At 42.4% G+C, this 14,046-nt stretch overlaps 1 protein-coding gene across 1 annotated transcript in view; it reads left to right on the top strand.

The window, feature by feature from the left end:
• Positions 1–2,310: 2,310 nt before the first annotated feature.
• BOD1L1 (biorientation of chromosomes in cell division 1 like 1) overlaps positions 2,311–14,046 on the top strand; it is a 71,181-nt gene continuing 59,445 nt past the window's right edge. Inside the window, exons 1-5 of the mRNA XM_088482997.1 lie at positions 2,311–2,472; positions 8,687–8,811; positions 9,910–10,100; positions 11,954–12,580; positions 13,182–13,331. Of these exons, the coding sequence (XP_088339123.1) occupies positions 2,356–2,472; positions 8,687–8,811; positions 9,910–10,100; positions 11,954–12,580; positions 13,182–13,331 (1,210 nt within the window). The 5' untranslated portion in view covers positions 2,311–2,355. The remainder of the gene's footprint in view (positions 2,473–8,686; positions 8,812–9,909; positions 10,101–11,953; positions 12,581–13,181; positions 13,332–14,046) is intronic.

Genomic DNA, 14,046 nt, shown 5'->3' on the forward strand with positions numbered 1-14,046 from the left:
GACGCTCGTATAGCTGTGGGTCACCACCCACAGCCTATACGAGCGTGCAGTTTGATGGCCGCGATGGTCGTGACCATCGAAACTGCGAGCCGGAGCCTGCGGTTGAGTTTTTCAACCGCAAGGCCCGGAGTGATTTTGGCTCTATCAGAGCCAAAATCACTCCCACTGACATCACTAGTGTCAGTGGGCCGTGGGTCAGTGGGCCGGCTTCTGACGGTAGGCGTTCCCTTGGGAACGCCCCAGTCAGGGAGGCACTCCCCCGGCACGCCCACCAAAGGGGGCATGCTGTCAATCAACATCGACAGCACGCCCCCTTTGATCAGACACAACGAGCGAAGGACTTTCCTTCGCTCGTCGCGTCTGGCGCATGCGCACGACGGAGCTCCCTCCGTCGTGCGCATGCTCAGAGCAGACCATCGACCCACTTGCGAGCGGACAGCCGCTTGCGAGTGGGTCTGAATCAGGGCCAATGTCTGCTCTCTCTGGTCGTTTAGACATCTATCATCGTGCAAATATGTTGTACAACCTGACGATATCGTCAGGTTCAACATGTTTGCAGATAATTGATGAGCCTTCACTGAACAACTGCTCGTTCAGTGCAGGCTTATCACAGACTGACAAACGACTGCACGATTACAATGTCGTAATCGTGCAGTCTTTTGCATGTCGTCTAGTGGATGTGTGCCTTAACAGTGCATGTTTTCCAGATCTCCTAGTTGGTGCAGAGGTGTATTTATTACTGGCTGTCATGTTAAAAGATCCACAGGTGGTGCTAATTATTTAATTTGTAATACTGAAAAGAACATGCAGCACTAGTAAAATTCTATTATTACTATATTGTGGTCATGGTGTGGGCAGGGGAGAGGGGTTTCCAGGCAACAGGAAATCCCTCCCTTGCGTTTGCCTATGTGTTAGCAATTCCTGAGTAAGGTCTGACCTTGTACAAGTGTGCGTGAGGCTGCGATGGCACTCGATGTTACCTATGGTTTTGCAGTCTTGCGAAACATTGCGGAAGTGTCGTATGGTAAGGTGGGTGTCCCTGTGTAGCGCTGCGACAGCATAGCAATCGCAATAGATTAGCATATCATCGCAGCCAGACTGCGTGCGTAATCGCAGCGGCGATTCGTAGTTAATCAGGCCCATGGTTCAGAATGGGGCGTGTGAAATTACACTGTTCCTTGCAGCACAAGTCAGTTTATTGTGCAGCTCAGGACTAAGGAAGGAGAAATGTACTAATATTAATTTTTATGTGCAGTTCAAAAATCTCAACACACATCACCTGTGGTTTTCATCCCAAAAGCACTTAGAACAATATGCTTGACAAACCCATATGGAAAACATCCAGTTTTACCCTACCAGCATGCACACAAACGGCAATGCATGCTGTCAGTTGTAGTGCCACAAGTGCGTTCCCAAAAACAAATGTAACTACAGGTTGAGTCTCCCATATACAAATATTCTGAAATACGGAATATTTTTAGCATGACTGAGATAGTGAAACCTTTGCTTTTTGATGGTACAATGTAACAAACTTTGTTTAAGGCACAAAATTATTAAAAGTATTGTATAAAATTACCTTCAGGCTTTGTGTATAAGGCGTATATGAAACATAAATGAATTTCATGTATGTACACAAACTTTGTTTGAGCCACAAAATTATTGAAAATATTGTATAAAATGACCTGCAGGCTGTGTGTATAAAACACATGAATGCATTCTTTGCTTAGATTTGGGTCCCATTCCCAAGATATCTCATTATGGTATGCAAATATTCCAAAATACGGAATATTCTGATATCCAAAATACCCCTGGTCCCAAGCATTTTGGATATGGAAGACTCAACCTGTAATGTAGTATTGTCCCATTCCTATAAAAATATCAAACTCTTTGTTTTCTATAGTGTAATACTTCCCTGGGATCATCTTCACCTTCTTGATTCAGTGTAATCCATATAGACATTTAAAAAAAAAAACACATAAATTGCACTTGCACGTATAAAAAAACAAAGGAAAGGCATCGAGGCCCATGTCATATAATAAATGGGAACTATGCATATAGATAATAGTGTATGCACATATATTGTACAGTTTCTATACATTTAGCATAATATCACTGGCTGGGAAGCCCCTCAGGCATTCTGCTTCTTTCAGTGTCCCGTCTCTTGTGCGCCGACCTGCAGGCTAGTATGACCCAGTTCGGTCAGTAGAGGGCGCTGCTCACCTAGACTGACTGGCGGCCGCTCTGTCCCTGTGCACGGAGCGCTCCCACAATCCCCCGGCGCTTCCGGGTCAGGTGTCGGGTGCAGCGGTCTGGTTTGTTTTGGGTGATGATCCGGACAGCGGCTCGCTGGACGTCATGGCCAACCTGCCGCCCGGGGACCCCAAGCTAGTGTCCCTCATCGTCAGCCACCTGAAGAGCCAGGGACTGTTCGACCAGTTTCGCAAAGACTGCCTGGCTGATGTGGACACTAAGGTGATGGCTGGGGAAGGGACAGTATGGGGTGGAGGAGGGCCTGACAGGTGATGGCTGGGGAAGGGATAGTATTGGGGAAGGAGGGTTGACTGAGGTGATGGCTGGGGAGGAGGGTCTGGGTAAGGTGATGGTTGGGGAAGAGAAAGTATTTGGGGTGAAGGGTCTGACTGAGGTGACTGGGGAAGGTGTAGTATGGGGGGGGAGGAGGGTCTGACTGAGGTGATCGCTGGGGAGGAGGGTCTGGCTAAGGTGATGGTCGGGGAAGGGATAGTGTGGAGGGTCAGGCTGAGAAAGGAATAGTATGGGGGATGGAGGTGGAGGGTCTGGCTGGGGAATGGATGGTATAGGGTGAGGGGAGGACTGGCTAAGGTGATGTATGGGGAGGAGGGGTCTGGCTGAGGTGAGGGATACAGAACCTCCAACATGACCCCGTCCATATGGTACAAACGCTCTGCTCCTGAACTTCTCTCAATTTATGATTGCAGTCACCTGTGTTAAATTAGGTAATAGATGAGTCAGGTGTTTCAACACAGGTGGCTGCAATCATAAATTAAGAGGGAAGTCCAGGAGCAGAGCAATTTGTACCTGATAGAAGGGATCTTGTTGGAGGCTGTGAGTATAGTATTTGGGGGGTGAGTCTGGCTTAAGTGAGACACAGTATGGTTGGGGGTCTGACCCCCAGTGATGTCTGGGGAGCAGTGATTTTGTTGCTTGTCAGGTTAATGTTAAAACTTTATTGATTGCTAGGTAAACTGTCTTGGGGGTTTGTAGGTTTAGCAGTGCCTTCGTTGGTTGGAAAGCAGTTAGCTGGGGCTCTGTGTGGGTGCCAGTGGGTGGCCGGGGCTCTGTGTGGGGACGATGCAGCCTCACATACTTTTCAGTAGTCTCGTATTTTGATATGTATATCTTTGAAAGCAAAGGTCAACCTTTTTCATGTCGACCTTTTGTCCCTGTCGACCTATTGACTGTCTAACATCTGTGGTCTATCTAGACATTGGGGGGTATTCAATTAGGCTGCGAAAAGCCTATTCAATTAGGCTACGATAATTTATCGCCGATGACGTCATTTTCGCTTATTCAATTATCCCCGTATTCAATTTCAAAGACTTTTCGCAGGTTCGAAAAGTCTTTGAAAAAAAAAACCGGGGATAACTTTTCACCATGTTTTACATGGCGCAAAAAAGTGCAGAATTGGGGTTTAGGGGTGAAGGCTTAAAAAAAATAGCCTGCACCCCTGGGAATGACATTTACAAATAAACTGTGTCAAAAAAAGTTTTGAAAAAAATAAAAATAGGGACACCCCCAAAAAATAAATAAAAAATTTGGGGTGAAAAAAAAGAAGGGAAAACAGTGTTTAAAAATAGGGAAATAGGTTCAGGGCTATTCTGTAAGTATGCGCTAGAATAGGCTATTAGCGGCAGGTGTATTTTTGCAGAATTTTTAAGAAAGTACTTTAGGGACTTAAAAATATGTTAGTACCTATTCTCATGTACCCCAAATTTGATGGGACCACTTAAAAAAACAAAAAAAAAATAACCTAAGTGCTCTTCTGCATCACTTCTTCAATGTCAGGAGAAAACACCTGCCGTGGCTATTTAAAAACCCGACTTTCTTTTGCAGGCAAAAATGGGGGTACCCATAGTGATCCCCCATGTCTGGACATTTTTCCCGTTGTTTTTTCACAGATCACAATTCGGAGGGTCCCGTTTTCGCTGATTTTAAATTGAATACGGAGATAAAGCGGGCACGCGCCCGATGCTTTATCCCAGGAACAGCTCCGATGTGTAGCGAAAAGTCCAGCACAGACTTTTTCGCTCCCAAATTGAATACGGGCCATTGTCTACCTGTTTACTGTAGATCTTTAGACCGGATCCCACCTCCACTACCAGGGCCAAAACTCCACTACTATTACATACTGTGAACTGAAACTTTACCAAAGTTAGTTTTATTTATATACCAACCTTCATGCAAAAGTTCATCATAATTGGAGATGGTCAAGTGAGGGACACTTGACATGGAATGACACTCCTTTTTTCACTCTCTTGAAGTGTTTGAAATTTTGAAGTTTTTTTTTAACATGCCATCAAGCTGCCAACGTTTCGATTCTATTGCGAATATTTTTCAAGGCTGAGTTTTAGGCAATATTACTAATGCACTTTATGGGGCATCTGGTCAGTGTAGCACGTGTTTGTTTGAGCAAACGTGCTACACTGACCAGATGCCCCATAGAGTGCATTAGTAATATTGCCTAAAACTCAGCCTTGAGAAATATTCGCAATAGAATCGAAACGTCGGCTGCTTGATGGCATGTTAAAAAAAAAACTTCAAAATATGTATAATTACTATGAATAAGAAGTATGTGTCGTAAACAGCATTTTGTAGTCTTAAAAAGTGAACGTCTGCAAATTTGTGTTTGTGGGTCAATCAAGCTGTCATTAGAAAGCTGTTGAGTGTTGCAGTGGTTTCTTACACACCTGGGGGTAAATTTACTAAAGTGTGAGTTTTTAGAAGTGAGTTTTGAAAGTGATGTTGCCCATAGCAACCAATCAGATTCTAGCCATTATCTTCTACAAGGTGCTAGTTAAATGTTAAGTAGAATCTGATTGGTTGCTATGGGCAACATCACTTTTAAAACTCACTTCTAAAATCTCTCACTTTAGTAAATTTACCCCCTGTAATGTTAATTATATTTTAAGTGCAAGGTCTGCATTTACAGCAGCAAGCATTGTTGTTTGTATTGAACTGATGTTTTGTAATTGTTTTAAGAGAAGCATGTCTGATTAATATATGGCTGATTTATTTATAAGCAGGCCTTTATGTGTTTTAAATGAGATGTGTTCACAGCATTATGCAAAATGATGTGGAATGCTGGAGGGCACTGATACAATTTGAAAGTGAATTTCTTGTGGCTTTTATAAGAAAAACCTCTTTGTTATAAGTATAGACCTGTTTGATAATATGCAGAGGCTCAGACCACTCATTTGTAAGCTCAGTTGATTAATGGTGCATACACACGATCAGATTTTTCCTTCAGATATGAACGATAACGATTTAAAAATCGTTCAGTCGTTCATATCTGAAGGAAAATCATTCATATCTGACATGCCTGAACGATGGACGATCAACGATGCGCGTTCCCGTTTGTCAGATAACGATATCTGACATCTGATGGGTTTGCAGTCAGACTTGGACGATTCCATTCATTTTAATGCAGTCAAAAATCGTTCAATAGTTCAAATCGTTCAAAACTTTGGTAAAATCGTTCAGTCGTTCATCTGACAAATCTGACCGTGTGTACGCTCCATTAGGGGGGTATTTATCAAAGCTGGGAGAGAGATAAAATTGTAAAAAATAAAGGACCAACCAATCGACTCCTAACGATAATTTTATAAACAGTCTGCAAAATGTAAATTGGAAGCTGGTTGGTTAGTACTTTATCTCTCACAATTTTATCTCCCAGCTTTGATAAATATCCCCCTAATTTTGAACTTGTAGAACTTTATATGGAGTCTTGTCTCAAATGATTCTTTAGCAGCCAGTTTCACAGCTGCAACCTTCCAATCAATTAATAGGCTAATGGTGCATACACGCGGTCAGGTTTTCTTTCAGATTTGAACGATAACGATTTTAAAAATTGTTCAGTCGTTCATATCTGAAAGAAAATCTGACATGTGTCTGCACCGATGAGCGATGCGCGTTCCCGTTTGTCAGATAACGATATCTGACATCTGATGTGTTTGCAGTCAGACTTGGTCGATTTCATTCATTTTAATACAGCTGAAATCATTCAAATTGTTTGTAAAATCGTTCAATTGTTCATCTTACATATCTGACCGTGTGTATGCACCATAAGTTCTTAACACCCAACACTTTCAATGCACATTGCAGCAGTGCAAACAATGCATGTTGGCTGGATGTAGTTATGAAAGCCGGTCTTAATACCGACATCCGAATCCCGGCAAGGGACTTGAGATACGCTTCGAAATACTGACGCCTATCTTAATCCTGACGCCGGAACGCTGAAGGACCCCAGACCGAAAGAGGTAAGTCCGTGGGGGGGGGGGGGGTTAGGCACCCCTCCCACTAGGGTTAGGGTGTGGTAAGAGGTGGTTAGGGTTAGGCACCACTAGGAGAAGGTTGGGGGGTGGGTGGGGGGGTGAGAACTTACCTGCCCTGTTGGAATCTTATCCCTTCAGGCAGCTGCCGGGACTTCATACCCATTCCCATGTATTTGGCAAGTTGTTGCACTTTAAAAGATGAGAGAGGCCTATAATTTCCATCATAGGTACACTTCAACTGTGAGAGACAGAATCCGAACAAAAAAAATCCAGAAATCACATTGTATGATTTTAAACAATTTATTTGTATATTCTTGCGAAAAATAAATATTTGGACACATACCAACAAGCAAGAATTCTGGCTTTCACAGACCTGTTAGTTCTTCTTTAACAAGCTAATCTATCCTCCACTCGTTACCTGTATTAATGGCACCTGTTTGAACTGGTTAACTGTATAAAAGACACCTGTCCACACCCTCATACAGTCAGACTGCAACCTCTCCAGCATGGCCAAGACCAGAGAGCTGTCTTTGGACACCAGGGATAAAATTGTAGACCTGCATAAGGCTGGGATGAGCTACTTGACAATAGGCAAGCAGCTTGGTGAGAAGAGATAAACTGTTGGCGCAATTATTAAAAAATGGAAGAAATACAAGATCACTGACAATCTCCATTGACCAGGGGCTCCATGCAAGATCTCACCTCGTGGGGTATCAGCCCAGAACTACACGGGGGGACCTGGTCAATGACCTCAAGAGAGCTGGGACCACAGTCACAAAGGTTACCATTGGTAACACACTACGTCGTCGTGGATTCAAATCCTGCAGCGCCCGAAAGGTCCCCCCGCTTAAGCCAGCACATGTCCAGGCCCGTCTAAAGTTTGCTCGTGACCATCTGGATGATCCAGAGGAGGATTGGGAGAATGTCATGTGGTCAGATGAGACCAAAATAGAACTTTTTTGTATAAACTCCACATGCCGTGTTTGGAGGGAGAAGAATGATGAATGGCATCCCAAAAACACCATACCCACTGTGATGCATGGGATGGAAACATCATGCTTTGGGGATGCTTTTCTGCAAAGGAGACTGGACGACTGGTCCATATTACGGAGAGGATGAATGGGGCCATGTATCGTGACATTTTGGGGAAAAACCTTTTTCCCTCAGTAAGAGCATTGAAGATGCAACGTGGCTGGGTCTTCCAGCATGACAATGACCCCAAACACACCACCCGTGCAACTAAGGAGTGGCTGCGTAAGAAGCATTTCAAGGTCCTGGATTTGCCAAGCCAGTCTCCAGACCTCAACCCAATAGAAAATCTGTGGAGGGAGTTGAAAGTCTGTGTTGCCTGGCGACAGCCCCAAAACATGACACATCTAGAGAAGATCTGCATTGAAGAATGGGCCAAAATACCTGCTGCAGTGTGTGCAAACCTGGTCAAGAACTACAGGAAACGTTTGACCTCTGTAATTGCTAACCGAGGTTACTTTACAAAGTATTGAGTTAAACTTTTTGACTGTCCAAATATTTTTTTTCCTCAAGAATATACAATTAAACTGTTTAAAAATCTTACGGAATTTTTTGTTCTGATTCTGTCTCTCACAGTTGAAGTGTACCTATGATGGAAACTACAGACCTCTATGCTTGGATTGCTTTTGATGTATTACAATTACAATTGCGAAAAAAATTCTAAAATACAAGTAGGTGTAGATATTTTACATTTGTAGGTGATGTGCCATCAGTTTACCTTCACAAACAAGATCAAAAATACACTTGTCACATTACTGTGGTTAGATTTGTATTTCTTCTTTAAATCAAATAGGCAAAGAGAAACCATAAACAACTTATATACAAGGCATGAAAAAGAGTGGCAAGTGCAGCTTAGTAAAAAGGACACGCAAGTTAGAACCCAGGAACTTTTACATTCATTTGTTTAATCCCTTTCATTGGCAGTTGTACAATCAGCGACGGATGTGTTACTTTTGCTACTTATATTATGTGAGTCCATCTTTTAGAATGTATTTTATTTTTGCTTATTTCGTGTTTACGACTGGTTCAGTTCTGCAAAAGTCACAAACACTATAACTTTCTGGCCAGTTACAACAGGCCCATCACTGAGTTAGACTGATCCTTGTGTGTCTCTTCATCCTTTATAGCCTGCATACCAAAATCTGAGACAGCGCGTTGACAATTTTGTCTCCAACCACTTGGCGAGCCACACGTGGAGCCCGCACCTGAACAAGAATCAGCTGAGGAATAACATCCGACAGCAGGTGCTCAAGTGAGTCCGATCATCTCTCCTGCTGGAAAAGCTGTACATTAACAGATTTCTGGTCATTGTTTACAAGTGTAATTCCACTGTATATCTATAATGTGAGCAACCTTTCTGGAAAATGCTGAATAGGTAGATAGTAAAAAAAAAACCTCTAAACAGCTGCCAATCGGTTGTCCACTTTTATTTTCTGAACTTTCAAAATGAAAGCATCTGAATGGTTATTACAAGCTACAGAACTTTTTAACTTGCACTGTTAAACCTGCACCAGTTTCTATAAGTGTCCCATGTTTGTCAGCAGTCTTACACAATTTCCAACTCGTGAGAGAGATCTTAAATTGTAGTGTTCATTCTAGCACCCAGCACCTGTCACAACCTGGGCAGTTCTTCTCTCCTGCCTGGGGTGTTGCTTCCTGCTCTGGTACTTCTAGCACACTCAGCTGATGCAGCAAACTGCTGAGAGACAGACCACCTGCATTAAATACAAATTATTCCTTACATTAAAGTGCTGTGTAAGAAGTATTTATTTATACATATTTTGAAAATGACAAGGGAACGTCTCCATTATCTACTGATAGGAATTTGCTGTACAATGTTTTTTTTAAACTGCTTTAATGTTTTCTGCAGTGATATAAGGCAATAGAAAATTAGTCTTACATCAAATATTACTGCTTATGTTATATCTTCAGAAGTACACAGGGTTATTAACAAGACATTTTACATACTCCTCCAAGTCAGTGACATTGGCTGTGATAATGGCATCTTTGTTTGTTTGAACACTTGACACTCCAGACCCAACATAATTGTTTTTCTTCCTGCTGTTGCCAATAAATGGTTGTATAATAGAGCTTGTGGGGGAGTTGTACATACTGTTAGGGGGTGGGTATGGGATGTGCGCTGTTAGTAATACTGTAGTAAGGCTTTCGAATATAGATGGTGCCGTAATATTGTCTGATGTCAGAACAGGATAATGCTATGAATGATTTATATTACTTGACAACTGTAACGTAATGCAGTTGGAAATCGGACTCAATAAATTCACTAGTGTATGTTTAAATCCTAAACTAATAACCGTTGATACACTGACTATCACACTGTTCCTTCCAGGTCTGGAATGCTCGGGTCCGGTATTGACCGCATTATATCGCAGGTTGTGGACCCAAAGATAAACCACACGTTTAGACCTCAAGTGGAAAAAGTTGTACAAGATTTTTTGGCCACATTGAGTAACAAAGAAGATGGGAATGCAAATCCGGAACGAACTGAAGAAAAATCGGAGTCGTCTGTATCCGTCACTGGTACTTTATCCCTGGTTATCTTTTCTCTATTCCCCTTTTTTTTCCAGATTTTTGAAAACCTGGATTTGTGCACGAATTTATGTTATTGGGAAATCTTTTGTTTCAATAGTACAAACCTGACCTGCTTTGAGTATATGGTAAAGCTTTCAGGCACTTCTGGGTATGAAGGAGAGAGAAATAACAGATGCTTCTATGTAACGTTATGTAAATATAAATATGAAAAGTATAATCTGATTCAGAGATGTACGCAAGCCCGATGGTTTGCGTACAACTCTGATATTTTGGGGTCTGTGCATACACAGAATCTATTCTGCGCATGGGTAGAACGAGCCCTGGATCTCGCTCGCAGATCCCCTCAAGCCGCAGCAGGACTGACCACCTCCGGCGTCGTGGAAGCTTGGCTGGCCGGCATTCCCAGAAATGGGGGCGTCACCCCTGTTTTCCGGGAGGGATTGTGTCAGTGGACGCAGATTTGCTGGCCTCGCAGGCTGCCAGGAACCAACCAGGCTGAGTAAGTCTCAGCTTACGCTGCCTTTCCAAAGGAGCAACCATCGCGGCCAATGGTCGCAATGTTGATCCAAGGCAGAGTCTACAGACGCTGCACTCGGATGGCAGATCCAACGATGTGGTGATTATTTCCTACAGACACCAGCTGCTGCGTTTGCATTTGAGCTAGATGGTATTGCAGAGCTGCTTCCATTGTCCATCACTGAATTAGGCCCTCAGTCCGGATGCTGCTCTCTGTGTGGAGTGCTGAACCCTATTTACATTGAGCGAGCATCACTTCTGGGTATAGTTTACAGTAAACTCCATGAAGGAACTTTGGTTTATGTGTTAATCAACCAACAGCATAAATTGGATGTCCAAACATATTAACTATTGTCCCTGATGTAACAAATTGCGTAGGAGGTGATCACTATATACGAATGTAATCTCCCAGTGCCCTCCTTAACTATATTTCTATTGCTGCAGCTGGCAGTAAAACTGACTTTTCCCATTGCTTGAACCCTTTTGTGTTACGGCAACTAATTGGATGGATACAACAGCCTACCAGTGTGAGTTGTGTTTAACACAATCTCATCAGCAGTGGAGAATTTTAAATAATGTATCACCAATCTTGTTAAACACAAAAATAATCCATTAGACAGACTTTGTTTGTTACAACAGCACATTTTATAAAGGGTGGACGTATGTACCATCTCTAACACTTTATTTATTAAACCCTAACAAACCTGCCAGCTGTTTCGTTATGTGCTACAGTATATATAATTCACCTGACAGCAAATTGACACATGACAAAGGCCCTTTATCCACTGGCTTAAAAAAAATATATATATATTAAAATCATTTTTGAACACTAGCCATGGTATGTAAACTGGAATGAGAATGCAAATGCAACCCTGATTGCGTTTGATGTGCGGTATCACTGGTGTTTTCCAAATGCCTGTGGGTTATCAGCGTGAAAGTTACACTTTGTATTGTAACATAGCATTTTGTATGCAGATACAGCTGCAGTCGCACACAGAACATACATATGACACATATCACATTAATCCGTAAAGTCTGCTTGTGTGTCTTATTCACCTCGCGTTGTGAATAAGACACATTTGCGTTGAAAGACGCACGGCGTGAGAACTCGCACAGTACTAGGCACGAGTAGAAGGGCTACTTAACACGACTGCAGCTACAAAGACTGAGGACACATCTGTATCTGCTCCAAGCACATAATGGGCCCCCTGAAAAAAGTTATAGACATTCCTTTTAATTTTGGATGTATAGAGTGGTTTAATTTTTATGAATTCCCTTTTTAAAGTTGATAAAGTTTAATTTTACTTGTATCCCCCTTCTCCCAGGTTCTACATCTGTGGTTGGACCCAGCACCAGTGTAGCGAATGATGCAATGTCTATTTTAGAAACTATAAGCTCTTTGAATCAAGAGGCTACAACTGCCTGGGCCTTCACCGAGAATGCAAGCCTTAAGAATGCTGATAAGGTGCCCAGGAAGCTTCTTCCACAGCTGAATGTAGATATTGCTATGGAAAAGGACCGTGGTCTAGAGGAGGTGCAGGAGAATGAAAAGCCAATACTGGAAATCGCAAATGAAAGTATCAAGCCAGTTGTGAAGACAGAAGATATAAACGATGTTTCACCTCCAGCTGAAGACATTAAAAACCCTGTCAGTGAAGCAATTGCCTCCACTCAAAACAAAGACCCCATTCCAACTGACAGCGATGAACAGAAGCCCAAAGCTGCTGAGAAAATAGAGAAGAAAAACGAAGTCAGTGAAATACCTGAGCGGAAGGAAGAGAAGAAAGAAACCAGGGCAGAAAAAAGAAATGAGCAGCTCAAAAAGAGTGACGATACCACAAGGCAGAAGGAAGAAAAGTCCACGAAAGAGAGAGAAGCAGAATCTGAACCAGTTAAACATATTATCACTGAAAAGAGCAGTAAGCAAAAGGCTGCTGACTCTATAAAGGAAGGTAAGCGTTAACAATCTTCTCTAAACTTTTGCAAAACTTTCAGAATTGTGTAAACAAAATCATTGCCATTGGGTAGGGTGGTTAACGTTAGGAACGAGTCCGAATTTACACTTCCACAATGAGCTTGGCAATTTCCATGTTCCAGACTTCTTCTAACAGTGAGTTGGAATTAAGGACATATTTGAGGTATGAAGTGAATTTATAACCTACAGTTTTACTTTGGATCCTGGCCAGGTATTAGGGGAGTAAGGGTCCCGGTCGAAACTCCCGTTGGTGTACGCCTGGCAGATCTTTGAATCGGGAAGCCTGTTCTGGGCCTTTCACTGGATGGATTTAGACGAAAACTTCCCACAGTGGTAACATTGGATCCCAAAAGATGTACTAAGGTGTTGAGGTCCCAATTGGACCTCCCGTTGGTGTACGCTGGGCTGAACTTTGACCCAGGGAGCCTGTTCTGGGCCTTCCACTGGATGGATTTGTACGACATCATATAATAAAACTTAATAACTTGAAACCTGGGCAATGCCTAGAATCTATCTCTTATTAATCATGTGCATTTTGATGTGTGTCATAGCATCTTTTTCTTTTTGTTGCTTTTTAGAAAGTTGCTCCATTGATTCTGATGTGGATATTTATTCAGACGTGACTGTCAGTTCCGTTCACACCAGTGACTTATCCTCGTTTGATGAAGAAAGTGAGGAAGAAGATGCTGTGTCAGATAGTACAGAGGAAGGTGAAATTACTTCTGATGGCAAGTTTCAAAAGTTAATCTGCTATTTTAAGATTTTGTTTGTCCTGAATGGACTTTTTCTTATTTTTTTTTTTTTAAATTTGTTCTAAGTTGTACTTTGCTACAGTAGCAAAAAGTCTAAGCAGCGCTACTGCTGCTACTGGCAAAATTGTGGGCACAAAGTGTGTGGTCACCCTGAAAATGCTGCAACCAGCTGCTGGCCCAATAGCAGGGAAACTCGCACTAGTGAGGTCCCCACACCACAGCATAGTGGCAAAAAAAAAAAGACCTAGGCTGTAGAGCACAGGACTGTTTTCCCTAAAGGGGTTCAGGCTTGCAAACAAATGTTCCCTCTTCTGATATCATTAGGGCTCTTTCTACACCAATTTAGTGGCGGTTATAGAGTAATAGAATAAGTCTGTTTTCGTTTTGTTTTTTACTGGTGAACTATGGGTTCCAGCAATCCCTGTCATGCCCTTAAATTCTGCTATGGTATGCTGGTATTTAGATTACCGCGAATGCCAACACACCATGGCATCCATGGTCCCGTGGACTCTCTAGTCCACGTGTAAAGAAAAAGACACAGGTTACAAAAATATTTCCTTGAAAATAAAAACACTCTTACTACTCACCTAATTCTGATAGTTCTTGTTCATTCCTAGCTGGACCTTATTGTTTTCCTCACCTTGAAAAAAATGTACCTTTCCTTCCTTTTATTGCCCGCAGGTCATAGTGC

Source organism: Taudactylus pleione, unplaced genomic scaffold (genome assembly GCF_031769625.1).
Source record: "Taudactylus pleione unplaced genomic scaffold, aTauple2 ptg000302l, whole genome shotgun sequence".
In the NCBI taxonomy this organism is placed as follows: Eukaryota; Metazoa; Chordata; class Amphibia; order Anura; family Myobatrachidae; genus Taudactylus; species Taudactylus pleione.